General features: G+C 41.7%; 1 protein-coding gene across 6 annotated transcripts in view; it reads left to right on the top strand.

Moving 5' to 3' along the window:
- Positions 1-21,779, top strand: part of Pde5a (phosphodiesterase 5A) — a 230,594-nt gene that overhangs the window by 115,645 nt on the left and 93,170 nt on the right. For all 6 annotated transcript variants that reach the window (XM_070022515.1, XM_070022514.1, XM_070022517.1 and 3 more), the window contains 2 exons: positions 1,796-2,384; positions 14,050-14,139. In XM_070022515.1, the coding sequence (XP_069878616.1) occupies positions 1,796-2,384; positions 14,050-14,139 (679 nt within the window). The remainder of the gene's footprint in view (positions 1-1,795; positions 2,385-14,049; positions 14,140-21,779) is intronic.

The raw sequence follows: 21,779 nt of genomic DNA, 5'->3' as shown, positions 1-21,779 counted from the left end.
GGATTACAGGCATGCACCACCATGCCCATCCCTGTCATCCACTGGGATTCTCTTAGCTGAACTTTATGCAGAGATAAACAGCTCCTTACCCCAAGCCTTCATCTCCTTTAGAACAGGCATGAAGGGTGTAGGAAGATAGTAAAACCTGGTAGCCAGTGATCTCATTCTTTGTGCCTTCTCTACTTGATTCTGATGATTAGGGAAGAAGTTTTGAAGTGTTTTCTCAAGCCTTTTGTGATTTGTATTGTGACTGGAGTAAAAAAGTCTGAAATAGGAAACTGAGTTTGGTTTAGATATTAAAGTTTCATGGTTGAGGAAGTCAGTTTGTTAATGTCTGCTTCATCAAGTTTAAATAGCACCATGCCTTTCTTCCCCCACTGAGTATTTTTCAAAGTCCCAAGCTTCAAGGAAGGGAAGGAAAATTTGAGGTTCTATTTGAGGCCACATAAGTGTGTTTGCCTGCTCCGAACTGCCACTTGAGCCAGTCCAGTATGGTTCAAGCCTGTAATCTTAGGGTCAGATTACAGGAGGGTTTGAGTTCAAGGCCTGGGAGATACAATGAGATCTTGTCTTTAAAAAATGTATTGCCAACAACGAACTACCACAAAAGTTCCTTAACTCTCCCCTCCCACCCTTCCCTCTCCTCTCCTCCGTCCCTCTGGGGTTGCCCCTGAGCTGCGTATTCTCAAGGGTAGTGCTCTACCACTTGAGCTACAGCTCTACTTTCAGCCTTTTAGTAGTTTTTTAGACATAAGGGTCTCACAGACTTCCCTGCCTGGGCTGGTTTTGAACAGTGATCCTCAGATGTCAACCTCCTGAGTAGCTAGAATGACAGGCGTGAGCCACTGCCATCAACTACTTTTTACCTTTACAATGGACTTCATCATACAAACCCAAGGCCTTGTACATACTACCACTAAGCTATATTTCTAGCCCTTCTGGACACTGGCTTTAATGTACACATCACCTTTGTTAATATCACCTAACATTTGTGACTAAGTGAGCCATGTTGTATTTAGTCAGCCTTGTACTGCTGCTTTTCATGGGGTAGCAAACAGAATTGCAGTAACTCTCCTGTCTTTCCTTTTCACCACGGAAATGGAAGTTTATTCCCTAGAAGAAATATAAATAACATTTAAAAAAAATTAAAAACCGGCGCTTGTGGCTCATGTCTGTAATCCTACCTACTCAGGAGGCTGAGATCTAAGGATCATGGTTTGAAGCCAGCCTGGGCAGAAAAGTCCATGAGAGTCTGGGAACGTGGCTTAGTGGTAGAGTGCTTGCCCAGCATGCATGAAGCCTTGTGTTCGATTCCATAGTACCACATAAACAGAAAAAGCCGGAAGTGACACTGAGGCTCAAGTGGTAGAGTACTAGCCTTGAGCACAAAGAAGCTTAAGGACAGTGCCCTAGCCCTGAGACTGAGCCCTAGGACTGACAAAAAAAAAAAAAGTCCATGAGACTCTGAGCTCTAATGAACCAGCAAAAAGTTGGAAGTAGAATTACGACTTGAGTGGTAGAACACCATCCTTGTTCTGTGGGGGAAATGAGGGCAAGCAAGCATGAGGCCCTGAATTCCAGTCCCAAGTACCAGCATGAAGAAAAAAAAATTGTTAAGATACACAAATTGTGGGTTCACTGACATCGTAGCCTAATTTTTTTTTCTATAGCCCATAAAAGATGGCTGAATAACTGCAAGGTTACTTAGCAAGGTGCTTAGCAAGGTTTTGGCAGTTTTTTTTGGGGGGGGGGGAGGCTAGACTTGCCTAATAGAGCCACCTATTGTGTTCTGCAGAGAAATGGTCAACGCATGGTTTGCTGAGAGAGTTCACCCCATTCCTGTGTGCAAGGAAGGCATTCGAGGTCACCCAGAATCCTGTTCGTGTCCTGTGCAACAGAGTCCTCGTGCGGACAACAGTGCTCCCGGAACTCCAACCAGGAAAATCTCAGCCTCTGAGTTTGACCGGCCACTTAGACCCATCGTGGTGAAGGATTCTGAGGGAACTGTGAGTTTCCTGTCAGACTCAGAAAAGAAGGAACACATGCCTCTCACCCCCCCACGTTTTGACCATGATGAAGCCGACCAGTGCTCGAGACTCTTGGAACTAGTGAAGGATATTTCCAGCCATTTAGATGTCACCGCGCTCTGTCACAAGATCTTCTTGCACATCCACGGGCTCATCTCCGCGGACCGCTATTCTCTGTTCCTGGTGTGTGAGGACAGCTCCAATGACAAGTTTCTTATCAGCCGCCTTTTCGACGTTGCTGAAGGATCCACACTGGAAGAGGCGTCCAATAACTGCATCCGCTTAGAGTGGAACAAAGGCATTGTGGGACATGTGGCAGCCCTGGGGGAGCCCTTGAACATCAAGGATGCCTACGAGGTTAGTAGGGGATTGTGGGAGGGGAACCGGGACACGGTTCAAGGATGTTGGAACTCAGTTATGATTACCTTATGCTCATTTAGGACATATAGGGAGAAGTTCTCATCTCTGCCAGGGACTAGAGCTGGAGGATCAGGGTTTAAAGCTAACATAGGCAGAAAAGTGGGCCAGATCTCATCTCCAATTAAGCAGCAAAGTGCTGGTGAGAGGCATGGCTCCAGTGGTAGAGCATCAGCCATAAGAAAGTTAAATAAGGTCCTGAGTTTAAGCATTGATACTGTTGAACAAAAGAAAGAAGATAAAGAGAGACCAGAGGGAAAGAAGGAAAGAGGGAAGGAAAGGAAGGAAGGAAGGAAGGAAGGAAGGAAGGAAGGAAGGAAGGAAGGAAGGAAGGAGAGAAACCAGAATTTCCTGTCTTTAAAGTGTGTTTGCTTCTTTCCCTGTGGCTCAGTGAAGGCTATGGGCCTGTGGGAAATCTTACCTGGCTCATTCCCTTTCTTGATGTTAGTAACACCAGACAACTCAGCTCACAGCTATATATTCGGTCATCTTTCTATGAGGTCACACTTGTGTTACCTGAACACAAGCTTCTGCATGTTCTCCTGAGGTTCTAAAAGAGTAGGTTCAAATCCACCCCCCAGAAAAGGGAAAAAAGAAAAGAAAAGAAGGATGGTCTTTTTTTCTTCTTCATTTACTTAATCCTTTTCTTCTACTGGAAATCCTGATATTCTTTCCTTCTATTCTCTCCTTTGTCTTTTTTTTTAAATAAATAAACTTATAAATATCTTTTTAAAAATGGAAAGTTTGGCTCTGAGGTATTTGAATGGAAAGATTTGTTCTAGTTCTATTTTTACTAAAGTGCACACAGGTTTGAGTTTGGGACTTAACGGTTAGGCCTTTAGAGTCTTTGAATTTTCCATTTAAAATGATCTCATTTATTAATAGATTTTTGGTGGAGGGGGTATTGGGGATTGAGCCCCAAGCCTTGTTTATGCTAGGCAAGCACTGTACCACTTGAGCTATGCCCTCAGCCCTTTTTTCGGCTACCCTTCTTTTCCCACTGTTTTGTTTATGAGACAAGGTCTTGCTACCTTTGCTTGGACTCAAATCAAAATCCTCCTGCCTCCATTTCCTGAAGAGAGAAGTGTAATTGTTCTGAGGCAATTTGTAGTACTTTGACAGGGCAGTTTTTCTAGCTACCTACTAGGCAGTATGCTATGAAGATTCAGGGAGGATTTTGGTAATTTAGTGTCATTTTAAGGGTCATCCTTGTTTTATTCTCCACTGTATTACCCATGTGAGTTACAGTATCTGCCTGGAAGATGAATGTTTGTTGTTGCTCTGTGTTTTGTTTTGGAGTTTGAACTCAAGGCCTTATTGCACTTGCAGGCATGTATTTTCTCACTCGAACCCACCCCTGAGCCTTTTTTCCTTTCATTTTTCTTTTTTTTTTTTTTTTCCACATGGGGTCTTAGGGTTGTTGCTTAAACAAAGCTGAAGTCTTCTGATATATAGCCAAGAATGACTGACCTGTAACACTATGTCTGGATTATTTGTTGAGATGAGGGTCATCTTTTCCTGAAATGTCTTTGAACTCCAATCTTCCTAATCTCTACCTTCCAAGCAAATGAATTGCCAACATAAACCATTGAACCTGGCTTGATAGTTCTTCATAAGTATTAGTTGAACTAAAATAACAGTACATGCAATAGCAAGAAAGGATTTCTAAGCTAAATGACAACTTCTTAGCAGATCGTAATTGCTGTCAAGGAAAGTGTAATTGGGAGATACAGAATATGGCATCAAGTAATAGCCATGGAGGAAGAGAGGATGTGTTGTTAGTATCTACTCTACAACATAAATTAGATTTGCCTGTGCACTGGTGACTCATATCTGTAATCCTAGTTACTCAGGAAGCTCGGATCTGAGAATCCTAGTTTGAAGCCAGCCCAGAAAAATTCTTTGTCCAATTAACCAGCAAAAAAGATGGAAATGGAGCTGTGGCTCGAACAGTAGAGCACTAGTCTTGAGCAGAAAAGGCTAAGGGGCAGCATCTAGGCCTGAAGTTGAGCACTGGCACACATACCCACCCACACACATACTAGATTTGTATTGAAAAGATGTGTGCCTGGTGAACTCCAGATGTAAAGAACAGCTTGAAGAAGATCCAGGAAAGTCAGACTTGGAAAATGTGTGACTGAAAGTCAGAATCCACGCTGAGGGAAGCATGGGTGTATGGCCAGGAAATGAATAGTGTGATAGAAGCTGGGGTTATCTTCCTAGTCCAGTATAAGAAGTGAGGGCTGCGCGAGGCTCCCGCCCCGAAGATCAAATTTAGAGTGGATTTCCACTGAACAAGTAGAATCCACCATCTTGGCAAGCCACCTCAAGGAGGTCAAAGGGAGGGAAAAGGCGTGGAGATGACTCCACGTTAGAAATGAGTGAGCAAATAATGATCCTTGTGAGGAAGACTGAGGCCAGGGATTTAAGACAGAAAGACTTCAAATAGCTTAACTGAGATACATTGTTTTTCTTTTGTCAGTTGTGGGGCTTGAACTCAAGGCCTAAGTACTGTCCTTGAGCTTTTCTGCTCAAGGCTAGCGCTCTACCACTTTGAGACATAGCACCAGTGGTTTGAGTGGTTCATTGAAGAGTCTCATGGGGACTTTTCTGCCCAGGCTAGCTTTGAACTGTGATTCTCAGATCTCAGCCTCCTGAGTAGCTAGGAGTATAGGCGTGAGCTCCTGGCACCTGGCCTGAGATACATTTTTCAGTCTCCATTCTGTAGATTCAAATTTTCCAATTCTGATTTTCTTTGGGGAGAGAGAGAGAGAGAGAGAGAGAGAGAGAGAGAGAGAGAGAGAGAGAGAGAGAGAGAGAGAGAGAGAGAGAAAGAGAGAGAGAGAAAGAGAGAGAGAGAGAGAGGTGTCTTTCTTCATGAAACTATCTCTTGACCTTCCTGAACTCCAGAGTAACCTTCCAGTGTAGCAGACTCTTAAGAGGGGTATTAAGGATACAGCTGAAGGACGGCTGCCAGATTTGCAGAATTCCCTTGCTGTCTGAGATGACAGCTGGGTTTCCAGCTATCAATGGCACGATAGTCAGGAGTACAGTAGGACTGTAAATATTTCCAGCTTGGCCAAGAAAGCCTTCGTTTGTCTGCGTGGCCCTGTGTTGTCGCTAGCTCTGCTTCTTTGGCACGTACATGCATTTCACTGAATCTCTACTCACGCTCTTTAAAGTTTCTGACAATGCATTGGGTTGTTTCGCAGTGAATAAAGGCTTCATTCTTGAGACTCTATCTAGAGCAGCCCGTGTCCTGGATTTGCATGGCCCCCAGAGTGAAGCAAGCCTCTTTGGCCATTTGATCTGTGTTTATGATGGACTCAGTGATTTGCATCCAGGAGTTTCTTCTTGAATACTCAGGATAGACAGCAGTCCTCATTTACATGGTGGTCTAATTTACATTGATGCGAGCAGTGAAAGTCAGTTAGCATACTTCATCACACAACCTCACACATTTTTTTGAATAATCAAAAACAGCGTCTCAGCCCTTTGTCAAAGTAGTCAGAATGGGAAAGTGCATTCTAAGGCTTTCAGAGTCATCCACCCTAATAATGGCCCTCTGGAGTAGTAACATTGTTCTTTCTTCCTTCCCTTCCCTCCACCCCACTCACCCCTCTGTCCTTGACGCTGTCCCTAAGCTCCTTTTGCTCAAGGCTAGTACTCTACCACTTGAGCTACAGCCCCACTTCCAGCTTTCTCTGTGATCAATTGGACATAAGAGTCTCACAGGACTTTTCTCCCCAAGCTGGCTTTAAACAGAAATCCTAGATCTCAGCCTCTAGAGTTGCTAGGATTACAGGCTTGAGCCACTGGTTCCTGACAAGCCATTTGGGGCCATAGAACATTTGAGAAGATTGTTATGGTAGTTGGTGGCAATGAAGAGGTGGCCATGACATGTAAGAACGCTCCAATGAAAGCTGAACATTAAAAAGGAGAAGGAAGTAGCCTCACAGATAAGTGGCTTTGAAAAAGGATCAGTATTTGAGTCACTTTTTACAATTTTGTAACAAAAAAAAGAAAATGACATATTTGAATTTGCAGTTAACTTTGTTACTGATCAAATAATAGTCACCCATATTAAAGTGCAAGGCAAGAGTCACAGCTTGGACCCAATTCTCTTAGTCACAAATGCTCCTGAAAGGGTTAATGGGTAATGCTCTCTATACACCCATGGATGTTTACTGTAACTCCTGTGTCCAAATTCATTCGTGAAACTCCTTACTTCCTCCCACATCCCTTCCCCTTCTTTCTCCTCCTCTCTCTTCCCCCTTCCTTTCTTCCCTTTTCTTGATGGTACTTCAGTTTGAGGTCAGGGCCTCCTGATTGCTAGGCAGATGTTCTACTGCTTGAACCACACCTCCCAGCCCTTTTGTTTTAGGTTATTTTTGGGGATTGGGTCTTATGTTTTTGCCTGGACCCAGTCTCAGACTTTGATCCTCCCACATAGCTGGGATTACAGGTGTGAATCATCATGTAGGGCTCATTTGTTGAGATGGTATCTTTCTAACTTTATGCCCAGGCTGATCTGATGCCCCTGCTCTCTACCTCCTGTATAGCTGGTAGTACAAGCCTGTCCCACCATGTCTGGCCCTTGTGCAACTTTTTGAATGTGACAGGACACTTACTAATAATGAGACATTAAAACATGTATTAATAACAAAAGAATTTATAAGAAGGCACTAACCTCATACCACCAGTACCAGGACTTGAACTCAGGACCTGGGTACCGGCCCTTAGCATTTTTGCTCAAGGCTGAGACTCTACCACTCTAGCCACAGCTTTACTTCCTGCTCTTTGTTAAGTGAATTGGAGAGAAGAGTCTTAAAACTTTCTTGCCTGGGCTGGCTTGGAACCTCGATCTTTAGATCTCAGCTTCCTAAGTAGCTAGAATTACAGGCATGAGCCATTGGCACCTGGCAAGGTGTATTATCTTAATACTATGTGTCGTGTTCTTTGATGTTTCTGTTTTGTATAACAATGAGGATTCACTCAGTACCTTGACTGCCTTGAACTTGTTTTATCATAAGGAAGCCTTATGCGTCCTGATTGCTGTGCCTTAAGGAGCTAGCTGCATGTTTCTCTCAAATTGCTTTCAGTATGGAACTTGAGTGTCCTGTCCCTGCAGGACAGCGACTCCCTGTGTGTGCCATATTTCTGGAGACAGCATCAGCTGTGTGAGGGAATAGTCACGTCCTGTTCACATAGTCATGGCCCCGTAGCTCCCTTTCCTCCCTCCTCCACTTTCTATCCATCCTTCCATTCTCTCTTTAGAGAAATAAATCCTGCCTGTCACAGTCTAGGTCTCACATCCTACATCAAGTATTGACATCTTCCTAAAGAATATGAATTCTCAGCTGGGCGCCAGTGGCTCACGCCTGGCATCCTAACTACTCAGGAGGCTGAGATCTGAGAATGACAATTCAAAGCCAGCCTGAGCTGGCTTCAAATGAAGACTCTTTATTTCCAATTAACTACCAAAAAGCAGGAGTAGAGATGTGGCTCAAGTGGTAAAGCATTATTCTTGAAGGAAAAAAAAAAACAACAACTCAGGGACAGCACTCAGGCCCTGAGTACAAGCCCCAGAACTGAGACCAAAAAGAAAGAAAGGGAGGGAAGGTGGGAGGGAAGAAGGCAGGCAGGCAGGAAGGAAGGAAAGAAGGATGGAGATGACCTTTTTGAGTGAATTTCTGATAAGTAAAATATTTTGAAAAATAAATTTTAGGGTAAAAAATGAACAGCAACTGTCTTAATTTAGATAAAAATTAACTGATCTCTCCTGGTATAATTGTGCCCTGGGGAACACAGTTTGGGAACCTCTGTATCTGGGCTAGCTCAATGCTGAAGTTACTGTAGGAATTATCTTAAAACCTCCAATCCGGGGGAGCGACTTGGCAAGTCCTCTGGATTCGTTCCTTTTATGCTTTCCATTATTTTTGTCTTGATACAATTTCAAATTCACAGAAAACTTGCGGGATCCATGATAAGAAACTTCCATCAATCTTTCCCCTGTTCTCTGCTTGTTTCCTTTGTTCTGTTTGTGGTGATTTTTTTCTCCCCACTTCCACGTCTCTCATGCATGGTGAACATGTCTACTGTCTTTGGAACTATTTGTAAGTCATCTTTTTACTGGGTATTACACTGTACATTTCCTGCAACAGTATGCTCTTGCAAAAGTAGGAAATTCAATGTGGATCCAATGCTATTTTTAATTTAATGCAGTGTTTTAACAGCCCATCACTAAAATTTTGTCAGTTTTCCCATTAATAAATAATCTTTTATAGTTATTTTTCCTTCTGCTTCTGAATCTGATCCAGAGTCTCGTGTTGGGCAAGGTATCTCTTTCATCTCCTCTACTCTGAACATCTCTTAGCACTCCATTTATTTTTCTTCATTTGGATGCTTTTTGAAGCAAATGGGCCGGTTTTTGTAGAATTTCCTTCTTCTTCTTTGGCTGTACTGGTGTTTGAGCATGGAGCCTTGTGCTTGTGAGGCACGTGTTCTTCTGCCTAAGATATACCTCCCACCCTTTTTGTCGCGCTTTTTGGCCTAGGCCAGCCGGAACCTTGATCCTCCTATTTATACTTTCCACCATAGTTGAGATAATGGACCTGTACTACCACACCCAGCTTTTACTGTTCAGATAGACTTTTTTTGTTCTTGTAAACTTTTTTTTTATTTTCAATTCACTCTTTCCTGGAACCACCATCTCCCTTATTTCTGCTTCCCACGGAGCTGAGATGATAGGCTCATGGCACTAACTTACAGCTGTTGATTGAGAATTAGGGTCTCACAAACTTTCTGACTCAGGCTAGCCTCAAAGCACAATTGCCGCCCACCAGAGAGCTATGATTGTATGTGTGAGTCAAATGCCTGGCTTAGACTTTCCTTCTTAAGTAGAAGATTCAGGCTAGGGCCTTTTGGCTATAACATCACAGATGTCTCCATTGAGATTTGCTGGGTTTTCCAAAGAACAACTAGTGCTTCGTTCTCCAATACCATGAAGACTGAACTTTTGCAGTCCAGTTCCATTCTGTGGCTATAACTGCCTAGCTTCAACACAACCCCTTCCTGCAAAGGGCTCACACTCCTGTCCCACATAGAATCCTCAGGCTAACCATATTTCCTCTATGCTACTTCAGTTCAAGGACCCACCTTGATTTCAGTAAGGTGACAAAACCACAGAACTCAGGAAAGAAAGCATGATCTGTGAAGTGGCTACTGGGAAAGACATCTTAATGGAAGAGAAAGAGGTCAGAGAATGTCCTTGCTTACTGGGCACAGCAACAGCCCAATACACGGGGGTGCCCACCAACCCAAAGTTCCACTAACCTGATCCTCTGAGATTTGAGATTGAAGTTTTGTCCTGAAGACATAATTGAGCTAATCATTGGCCATTAGTAACTGAACCCAGTCACTAATCCTATCTCCTTTCTAGAAGCAATCTTTGTCTCCCTCACACTTTGTAAGACATCTCATCTGCATAAACTTAGGAAAGGTGTTGTAAATATCAGGAAATTGTGTCAGTGTTAGATTTGTGGCAAAGAGTGGAGACCATGACCAAATGCATTTTATTTTATTATATCACAGCCTTTGTGCATATTATCAGTAGGTACCCAGTACAAGTTTCCTCCCAGGACTGAAGATGTTGGGTATTTGATTTGAATGTTTATGAGTAGTCTTAAGTTGTGAACACACTGATTTCCCAACTCCATTGTATCTTCTGTCCCTGTTAGAAGCATCTAGTATAAGGAAGAACTTTGTTTTCTCCTTTAATTAGTTATGTATTTAAATCAGTGTGGGCTCATTGATTCTTATTTAGTAGATTATGATCTGTTTTTTTTTTTTTGGTTGGTATTGATGTTAAACTCAGGGCACTCTACCACTTGAGCCATGCCTCCAGCCCAGCTTTTGTTCTGGTTAGTTTGGAAATGGGGTACTCTCTCACTACAAGTTGCATTTTCCCCTTTATGCACATGTGTAGTCATTTGTTTTGATCATATATTAACTATTGTCTGAATTTCACTGTGAACATTTAAGATAGAAATGGATTCATTCTGTAGGCAGGAGAATTACCATTACATCCTTCTGATGTTATCAGGCTTGGTCTGATGATGTGCTAAACTGGGTCTATTCTAGAAAGTATCCAAACTATATGGTGTAGGCCTTACTCCTAGGAATAATCTGTTCTTGAATGAATTGAGTGACTAAAGTGCTTCTCTGCTCTGGCTGGACTGGAATTAATTAACGCCTCCGTGCGTGTGTCTCAGGTTTATAGCAACATTTAGTGTTCAGTCAGGTGCAGGTAATTTTTGCTGGTCCTGTTGGAATTTTACCCTGTACAGTTCCAAAGTGAATTAGTCACTCAGTCTTCCTTCTTACACATTCTTCCTAAATACACACACACTTAATACACACGTGCACACACACAGAGGGAGCCTGTTTTACTCTACAAATCCCAGCCACTTTAGAACTCTATTCAGTTCTTTTGGGAACTGTGGTTCCACTTGAGTCCACTTGGCCTTTAAAAAAAAAAAAGTGCTCCAGCCCAGGCAGAAAGCCAGTGTTGAATGGTCAGCCTGAGTCCTTTCCTTTTTACTGTCTGTGGCTTTGGAGAATTCTAGCTGTCTTCAGCCAGAGGGCAAGTCCATACCCATCCCTTTGTTATGCAAGCGGATATCCCAAGCTTGTGTTTCTTCATGTGGTTATTTTCTCATAAACAGTCAAAAAAACAACCTCAGTAACCGTAGAATCTCAGATTCTAATTTGGTGTTTCTTGGACGTGATGAGACATCCTCTACGCATATTGCTTTTGCACCCTAAAATGTTTGCAACTGTGGAAGTGAAAATGGAGCCAGACATTGATGGCTGATACCTATAACCCTAGCAATTTAGGAGGCTAAGATTTGGGGAATAGCAGTTCAAAGCTGGGAGACTCTTACCTCCAATTACCCACCAAAAAGCCAGAAGTAAAGTTGTGGCTCAAGTGGTTGAGTGCATAGGTTCTGAGTTCAAGCCCCAGTATCTACCCCAAGATAGTATTACTGATAAATCCTGCTTTTCTAAGGTCCCAAAGTGGCTGCCAGGTAAATGCTCAGAGCAAAGACATGCAAAGATAGAGGCAGAGATGCCCAGCTTTTTAATTTGTCCAAGTAAGGTGTCGGAGCTTTTTAGCAAGAGCAATTGAAGTACCATTTACAAAAGGAAAACTGTTTGGAGTTTTGCCAAGAATTTGGTGCTTCATTAAAATTGAAATTGAAGGGCATTTCACATCTCCCCATCAATGAAGAGTGAGCTCAGGACTGCTGTTGATTTTAGTGTAACTACACACACACACACACACACACACACACACACACACAGCTGTGAAAGTCCTACTAATCTCCATCTGTCAAACTTTATTTACTATTTGATTAGATAGTTTGGGTTGAATCTTCTTTCTAAATTGATTTTGTCATTATAATATTCCTTAACAAAACAATTCCAGAAATCCATTTTTATTCATACTTTGATTTCATACTTTGATTCACTTTGTGAATCATTTTTTAACCTTAATTTATATAGTATGTTCTAGATACCTTAAGATAAAATATCTAAAGTATTTAAAGAGAAAATAAGAATGATTTTGGTCAACTGTGCAGAAATGTTTAACTAAGACCCTGTATGTTTCAGTGTAACCTTGAGCAGGATTTTGCAAGGGGAAAAAAAGCAAAAATGTGGCAGTGTTTGTATTATAAAATATTTATACTGATTTTATAACTTCTCTTTTGAAATTATCTGTAAAGCCAACTTTGGCCCACTCAGAGGAAAATTGGCCTCATTTCTGACCCCATTTGTTAGCACCTAGTCTAATCACCTACTTCATTCACAGCTTAGGTCTTGTGTGACTTTAGACTAATTTAAGGAAAAAAATAGAAATGACCTTCAAAAGATGAGGTTTTCCTTCTTTCCAGTGTGGATAGTCCATGCTGTCTGAAGGGAATTCCAAATGCAGAGCTTCTGGGTCAGTGATCTATTATTAGTGTGAGCCTGTAACTTCGCAAGGCTATGGCTGTGGAAGGAAAGCACTCATTCAGATGTTTAGATTCTGCAATGCTTGTTTCCATCCAAACCTGTATTCCTGTTTGGCTTTCTTTAGTATGTTTCCCCCCTAGGAACAAGACTTGCTTTACACTATCATGAGCTATAAGAGATCACAGAAAAATGGTGTCATTTGTTTGTGAATTCCCTCATTTAACAAAGACTTAAATATTGGGAATACAGCAATGAATAAAAGGTAAACCTCTCATCAGATTTTCAACCTAATTGTAGTTCTTCCTAATGGAAAATTTACTGGAAGATTGATAAAAATCCCTTCCCTCCTTCCCTTCCTCCTTCCCTTCTTCCCTTCCATCTTGCCCTCCATCTTTTCCTTCCTTCTTGCCCTTCATTCCTTCCTTTCCTTTCTCCCACCTTCCCTCCCTCCCTTTCCTTCCTTCCTTCCTTCCTTCCTTCCTTCCTTCCTTCCATCCTTCCTTCCTTCCTTCCTTCCTTCCTTCTCTTCTTCTCTCCCTCTCCTCCTTCTCCCTCTCCTCCTTCTCTTCCCTCTCCCTCTCTCCTCCCTCTCCTTCCTTGCTTCCCTTGTTCCTTCCCTCCCTTTCTCTCTCCCTTTCTTTTTCCTTCTTTCCTTCCTTCTATCTTTCTCTTGGCAATACTGGGATTTGAACTCAGGGCCTTGTGGTAAGTACTCTTTAACAACTAAAGCCACCTCTCTCTAGCCCTTTTTCATTTAGTTTGCTTTTTGGCAGATAGGGTCTAGCAATTTTGCCCTGCTGGCCTAGGACTAATCCTCCTATTTCCATCTCCAGAGTATCTGGGATTACACATATCCATCCCTTTGCCTAGCCTAGTACCCTTCTTTCTTTAGCAACATTTATAACTGTTAGATTTTTCAGAAGCCTTTTGTAATTCTTGGCTGTGCATAGCGTGCTTTGTAAAAAGGGGAAAGAAATTCAACAGATTAAGAACCTATTCACAATTTGAGTCCATGCCTCACTTTTATAGATACAAAAAATCATTGTGAATATTAGACATTAAAGGACAGACTTTTGAGTGGGTATAGAACAACTATTATTATAGTCATTTGTTGGACAGATGGTAAGTTTCTAGGAAAGTTCTGTGGAAACACAGTAAAATCAGGCCCTAGGACAAACAGACAGGCAAAGTGTCACAGAAATGAGAGATATTACTTCTTTCCTGAATCATAAAACCAGTCTAAGTGGTTAAAATTTTGAATACCTTTTATCTTTATTTTTATTTTTTACTGTTGTTTAGTGTGTGCATGTGTGCATGTGTGTGTGAGCGTGCGTGTGTGTGTGTGTGTGTGTGTGTGTGTGTGCGTTGGTGTTGTTTCGCCTAAACTAGCTTCTAAAACCCTTAAGTTTATCTTTATCAAGGATGATATGTCCTTCCAATTCTTGGATGCTTTCTACCATGATAAAATTTGTGCTCAGAGTAACAAGGTAAGTCCAAGGTTAGATTTCTGTAATCTAATAAGCTAGAACAATCAGAGCAATCTTTGTACAGGTCAGTCATTAAATTGAATTTCTTTTTCCTTACTTAGGATCCTCGGTTCAATGCTGAAGTTGACCAAATTACAGGCTACAAAACTCAGAGTATTCTTTGCATGCCAATTAAGAATCACAGGGAAGAGGTAAGCCAATTTCTTTTTTCATTTCAGAAAAGGTCATTTAGAAATACTTTTTGTTTTGACATAATTTTTCACATTTATGAAATAATGACAAGTTAGCATTTAAGTTAGCATATAAGGTACTTAAATGGTCCATTTGGCATTTCTTTTACTAAGTTATGAACTTTGGCTTTGCAAAAAATTTAATATATGCTATTACGTCCCTTTCTTCTTCCCTTATTGTCTTATTATTAGATATATCATGGCTGTGATTAGAATGAACTTACTTTGCATTATGTTTTGTATGTCTGAATAATTCTCATTAATGGTCACTCAGTTGTGGTAGATTTCTTTGAATTTACATTAAGATTCTGAAGGGAAAAAAAAGGAAATTAGTGGCTAATTCTAATCATATACATGTAGATGTGATATTATAACAAGCAAATGAAAACATGTTGGTTTACATTTTACCTAATGAGCAGATTTAGATTCTATTTGCACTGTATTCTGTTTATTTTATACTTATATTTGAAAATTTTATAGTTGATAAATGATCCATGAAATAGAATGCTTGATTTGCACATTCTGTAACCTAACTGCACATTACAAGCAACTAGGAAGTTCTAAAAGATCACAAATTATAGTGTTATACGGCAATTAGATTGTGAGATACAGAGAAGTCACATTTTGAGAGGTCAGATTGGGAGTCTTTATTAGAAAGTCAGTGACTTCAAGCAGACACATTTCCCAAAAAAACTTGCAGCCTTGAATACACTTAATACTGTTAGAAACTGAGCCTTGAGGGTAGGAGAGTAAAGAAAGAGCAGAAAAACAATCTCAACAAACCTGATCAACTTTTAATAGAGAGGAACACCATGGTGACCTGAGAAAAATCAGGCGACAGGAGCTGAGTTGGTCAGGGCCTAAATAGGGTCATGATCAGGTGACAGGGTCACAGGAAACTCGAGAGTTCAAAGAGTCTCACAAGTTCCTGGTACAGTTCTGGCAGGTCCAGCGACCTATTGTCCAAATCCTCCCCCTCCCCGCCCCTTGTCCTTCCATCACCTGGGACTGGTACTTTACCTTCATCCACCAAGAAGCCAAGAATGGCTCCAGTTAGACCCGATGCCCTATCATCCACCACATTGCCAAGATGGCTCTAGTTAGCCCCAGGATCCTTACTTCAATAGGAGTCAGGGTTCTACCAATCAACAGGGTTGATAAGATATGTATAAATACATCACAGAGGATTTATTAATGGAATTGAGTCATGTAATCAGGTGCCAAAAGATGTCCTGACCTGAATTTAAGCTGGAGAACCAGGAGGCAGGTGGTGTAGTTCAACTCTAAGGCCTGAGGCCTGAGGACCTGGAGAGTTGCTGCAAGCCTAAGAATCTAGAGATCTGACATTTGAGGGTAGGGGGAGAAGTCCAGAAGACATGGCAAGTTTGCTCTCCCTCTTCCTTTGTGTCCTAAGGGGCCCTCATGGATGGGCCAGTGGCACACTGCTCTGCAGATTCTGACATGCTCCCTCAGACACACCCAGAAGTAATGCTCTCCTCGCTGAATGGGCATCCCTGAAACCAGGCAAGTTAACACATAAAATTAACTATTAACAAAAATTAAATCAGATTCTAGTTGCTCATATATTTGTATAGCTCCCTAAAGAATTCTAAAGTACAGCCAGGGCTGAGAGTGCTTGGTAAAAGCAAATAGACAGAAACAGCCTATGTCAGTTGTTCTTAACCATAAGTGCAAACCACAGTCACCTGGGGAGTAATTTATTTAGTTATTTATTTTGTCGGTTGTGGCCTGGGCGCTGTCCCTCAGCTCTTCAGCTCAAGGCTGACACTCTACCACTTGAGCCACAGTGCCACTTCCAGTTTTCTGGTAGTTTATTGGAGATAAGAGTCTCATGGACTTTGCTGCCCATGCTAGATTTGAACCATGATCCTCAGATATCAGCCTCCTGAGTAGCTAGGATCACAGGCATGAGCCACCAGTGCCTAGCTTACTATATGTAGTCTTTTGAGGAACCGCCACACTGATTTCTAGAGTGGATGGACAAGTTTACACTTCCACCAACAGTGCAGTAAGGTTCTTTTTTGGCCATATCCCCTCCAGCATCTGTCATTATTAGATTTTTTGATTATAGCCATTCTAACTGGGGTAAGGTGGAATCTCAATGTCGTTCTGATTTGCTTTTCTTTTATAACCAGAGAAGTTAAACATGTCTTCATGTGTCTATTGGCCATTCTTATTTCCTCTTCAGAGAAGTCTCTAAGTCTTCAATCCATTTATTAATGGGGCAGTTGTTTCTTTGAGGATTTGTTGTTGGAGGATTTAATTTTTTGAAGTATATTTTAAATATGAGGCCCTTGTCTGTTGTATGGCCAGTGAAGATCTTTTCCCAATCCGTGGGCTTTCTACTGATCTTGCTAGCTGTGTCTTTTGCCATGCAGAAGCTCTTCAGTTTCATGCAATCCCATTTGTCCAACCTTTCTCTGATTTGTTGTATTTCTGGATCTTTATTAAAATTAACTGCAAACCACAGTCACTTGGGGAGTATTTTTTTAAAATTCCAATCTGGATGCTGGTGGCTCACACCTGTGATCTAGCTACACAGGAAGCAGAGATCTAAGGATTATAATTCAAAGCCATCTTATTTAGGAAAGACCATGAGACTCTTAGCTCCAATTAATCATCAAAAAACTTCAAGTGGAACTGTGCCTCAAGCAGTAGAGTGCTAGTCTTTTTTTTTTTTTTTTTTGGGTCCGGTCGTGGGGCCTGAACTCTGGGCCTGGGCGCTGTCCCTCAGCTCTTCAGCTCAAGGCTAGTGCTCTACCACTTGAGCCACAGCGCCACTTCCGGCTTTTTTCTTTTTGCTTATGTGGTGCTGGGAATCGAACCCAGGGCCTCAGGCATGCAAGGCAAGCGCTCTACCACTGAGCCAACTTCCCAGCCCAGAGTGCTAGTCTTGAGGACAAAGCTCAGTGATATTACCCAGGCCCTGAGTTCAGTCCCCAGGACTGACACACACACACACACACACACACACACACACACACACACACACTCACACTCACACTCACACTCCACACTGCCCAGGCTTTCCCTTACAGTGAATCTCTGGAATGGGGACCCAGGTTATTGGTATTTCTTAGAACTTTAAGTGATTGCATTGTATGCCCAAGGTTGAGAATCAATTCTAATTATATTGATTTTAAATCAAAAGCAGAAGTGGCCTCCAATTTTTAATGATTTGGGCTAACATTTTCATGACATTATGTAGGTGTGAAAGCAATGCATATTCAATAGGAAATGTACCTTGAATGTTGAATTTTGATCTTTCTGGGGTAGTGATACTGTAGAATACTGGATATGTTGGACAAAGGCAGGAGCTGATAATTCTAGTCAGCCCACAAACCAGCCAAATCTCCCTCTTTCTCTCTTTTTCTCTCTCTCTAGATATAGATATAGATCTATCTACATATAGATTTACAAATATGTAGCTAGATAATGATAGATCTGTATCTATATCTGTATACATATATATGATTTATAGATATATGATTCATGTGTATATTTATGATTTATATATGATGTATGTGATTTATATTCATATCATTCGTGTATGTGATATTTTTGATTTATATATGATATATGTGATTTATATTCAGATTTTGTCATCTATATTTTGCTAGTACTGGGGCTTGAATTCAGGGTGTCATGATCTTACTTGGCTTTTTTCCATGAAGGCTGTTGCTCTACCACTTGGTCACACCTCTGCTTCTGGCTTTTTGGTGGTTAGTTGGAGATAAGAGTCACATGGGCTTTTCTGCCTAGGCTGACTTTGAACCTTTGATCCTCAGATGTTTGACTCCTGAGTATCTAGGATTACAGGAGCAAGTCACAAGTGCCTGGCTTCAAATTCTGACATCTTTTTGCTTCTCTTCCATTCAGTCAGTGACCACATTCTGTTGTTGTAACTTCAGTTCTTTTTGATTGTATTGTTTATTATTCTAGTTCCTTTCTTTTCATTGCTGTTTCTTACCCCATGACTTGGATTTTGAAGCAATAGCCAAGCTGTTTAAATGTTCTCAAAGGGAGTTTCTTTGCAAGGGTTTAATTTCCTTTCATTCTAACTTGTACTCCCTTGCCTTGGGTGTTTTCCTAAAAGACAGCTAGCTTTCTTGCTTGGTTGCTCTTTCTTCTCTTCTCTTTTGTTTTCTTTTCTTTTCTTTTTGCAGGTCCTGGGGTTTCAACTCAGGGCCTAGGTACTGAGCTACTTTTGCTCAAGGCTCACACTCTGCAGGCCACAGCTCCACTTCTGGCTTCTGCTTTTTTTGATAGTTAATTGGAGGTAAGAGTCTCACAAACTTTCCTTCCTGGGCTGGTTTCAACCAGTGATCCTCAGATCTCAGCCTCCTGTGTAGCCAGGATTACAGGTGTAAATCTACAGGTGCTTGGCCTATAGCTAGCTTTCTAAGTCAGTGCTTAGGTCTTGCATGTGGCATAGATATCTGTTAGGGTATCTTGCTCATTGTGAGGGTTCAAATTCTGAATGTCTAGGCTGAATCTGAGATTGTTTTCTTACAAGCACCATACTGACCATGCTCAGGTTTTGAGAATTACAGTCTACTCAGAGTTGCTAGGACAGTTACAATTTAATAATCAAAAGTGAGTTCTATGACCAGGTACCAGTAGCTCACACCTGTAATCCTAACTACTCAGGAGGCTGAGATGTAAAGATTATGGTTTGAAGCCATCCAGGGCAGGAAAGTCTGTGACTCTTACCTCCAAAAAAAAAAAAAAGACAAAAGTAGAACTGTGGCTCCAGTGGTTATAGTGTTAGCCTTGAGCAAAAGGCTCAAGGACATGGCCCTGAGTTCAGGCCCCAGGAAAGGCACAGGAGGCTAGTTCCACTGGTAGTTACTAAAACCATCTGTAGCTATGACACAAAAGTGACTTTGATTAACCAAGTGAGTGAATGAATGAATAAATAAAATTCAAGCTTTGCATAGACTGATGATGAGAGTGCTATTCACAGGTGCCAGATTCATCAAATTAAAAATAAGTGGCCCATTCAATGTTTGTGATCTCATTATACAAAAAAAATACTCTTTGTGATTTATCTAAACTCAAGTTTATTCAAGTTTCATGTGACAACTGTAGATACTAAGTCAAGGATTATGTTTTTGGACACTTTAGAAGATGATTAGCTTTTAGTTAGTAAATATTCTTTAAAACCTTGCTCCCTGCAAAAACAATTTCATGTGAATGGATCTTTATACAAACCCTTGAGCTTCTCTTTCTAGATAGCTTGGATATGGGGTTGGGGGCATGGCTCTGGTGGTGGAGCACCAGCATATGAGTGAAAGCAAGCATCAGATACTGAGTTTAAGTCCCAGTCTCAGATAGCCCGTCCCCCGGTCAGGACTGGAAATAGCCTTGAGAATTACAACAAAAGTCATGAGTGAAGGGACTGGAGCTTCTCTACAGAAATAGCCTCAGGCCAGGCCTGACGATGATGCCTGTAATCCTAGTCATGTGGAATACGGATGTGGAATGAGATCTCATTCTACTTATACAGAATATAGATGTAGAACAAGATCTCATTCTACTTATACAGAATACAGATGTAGGACATGATCTCGTTCTTCAGTTCACATGGAGCAAAATAGAGAGATTGTATCTGAAACAAAGGAAGTGGAATAGCACTTGCCTAGTCAAGTGCAAAGTTCAAACCCTAGCATGGCCCCCAAACCAAGCCCTACATCCTGAAGCTACACATCTTCCTCTTACTACTTACCAACTATCAAATGAACATGACAAAAGTGAAAAATAGTATGACTCATCTTTCAGCTGAGTCAGATCAAGTGTGGTTCACATATTTTAAAAAGTTCTCCCTCCTTACCTGTACACTGGGGTGTCTTTGGGTGTGTCTTTAGGAAGGAAAGCCCATATCATTAGGGTGTAGAATAATTGGGTCACCTGCACTGTCCCGTAGCAGTCCTTTGAAGTTAGTCTGCTCTTCTTCTCCCTCCATTCTCAACCCCTGACAATCTCTCTTGTATCTGGCTTCCTTCACTGAGCATAATGCTAGAGAAGCTGGCCCCTGGTCTTACCTGTAGCAGTTCACCTCCTTTTATTGCTAGGTGATGTAGATATATTGTCGAATAGTGTTTATTCATGAATAGCTAGACATTTGACTTTTTCCAGTTTTTACCTGCAGTGAAAAAAACTGTTATCAATGATGTCATGTGAGTCTTTGTATGGACTTAGGTTTTCATTTCTCTTGGATAAACACAGCAGAGAAACTGCTAGGTAATATAGCAGATATATGTATAATCCAAACTCTCCTCCAAAATGACTTGGCCATATTGCATTCTTACTGACAATTAATAGGACTTGCATGTACTTCACATCCTTGACAACAAGTAGTTTGTTAGCATTTAGTTTTACTGTTTAATAGGAGCTGACTCAGTTTCCTTCCTTCCTTCCATCCCTCCCTCCTTCCTCCCTCCCTCCTTTCTTCCTTCCTTCCTTCCTTCCTTCCTTCCTTCCTTCCTTCCTTCCTTCCTTCCTTCTTTCCTTCCTTGCTTCCTCCCTCCCTCCCTCCCTTCCTCCCTCCCTCCCTCCCACACTCCCTCCCTCCCTCCCTTCCTTCCTTCCTTTCTTCCTTCCTCAATGTTTTTCTTTTTTGGTGGTGGTACTGAGGATTGAATTCAGGACATCAGATTTACTAGGTAGACACTTTACCACTTGAAATACACCTCCAGCCCTCCCGCCCCCCTTTTTCCCCTGATTACTGCCAGGAAGGGTCTTGCTTTATGCTCAGGCTGGCCTGGATTGTGATTCTCCTATTTTTGTTTTCCTCAAGCCTCTGGGAATCACAGACACATGTCACCATGCCCAGCTACTGCTTGAGATGGAGTCTTCTGAACTCTTTATGCCAGGCTACCCTTTCACTGCAAGGGGCTGACTTAACTTTGGTTGTTTGAATTCATTAACTCCACTGGCAATGACGAGCCTGCTGTTCACTTACAGATGCAATAGAAGCCCCTGCAGCCACAGGTCCAAAGCTCAGCCTAAGATTTCTGCTGGGCTTCTGAACTTCCTTACATTTGTGTTCCTGCATTCTCTCCTGCTGTCTGTTGTATCCAGGAATAACTTGATATGAAGTTTAGAATGGCTGAATGCCAGGTGTCAGTGGCTTACACCTACACAGGAAGCTGAGCTCTGAAGATCATAGTTCAAAGCCAGCCAGGGCAGGAAAGTCCATGAGACTTACAGTGATGACAAAAAATTAAAACTAAAAACCAAAAGCCAGAAGTGGAGCTGTGGCTTAAGTGGTAGAGCAGTAGAACACTAGCCCTGAACACAAAAGCTCAGGGACAGCACCCAGGCCCTGAGTTCAAGCCCCAGGACCAGTGTGTGTGCATGCACCCTCTCTCCCGCCACACACACACATAAATCTTCAGTGACTTCACGGGAGACAACTAATAAAGAGAGGGTCTCACTGTCAGCTTTCCAACAGCATGCAAACCCTTCTCATTCTACTCTCCCTCCCTACTCCCTCTTTTCCCACATTTGCATGACCCAGTTTGCAATTATTTCCTGTGAGAATTACTTCATCAGAGGAAAAGGTTTGAAGAGAAAAG

Source organism: Dipodomys merriami, unplaced genomic scaffold, assembly GCF_024711535.1.
Source record: "Dipodomys merriami isolate MVZ:Mamm:240054 unplaced genomic scaffold, mDipMer1.0.p SCAF_15, whole genome shotgun sequence".
Taxonomy (NCBI): domain Eukaryota; kingdom Metazoa; phylum Chordata; class Mammalia; order Rodentia; family Heteromyidae; genus Dipodomys; species Dipodomys merriami.
Note: the sequence above shows the minus strand (reverse complement) of the source record. Positions and strands in the feature narration are given on the sequence as shown.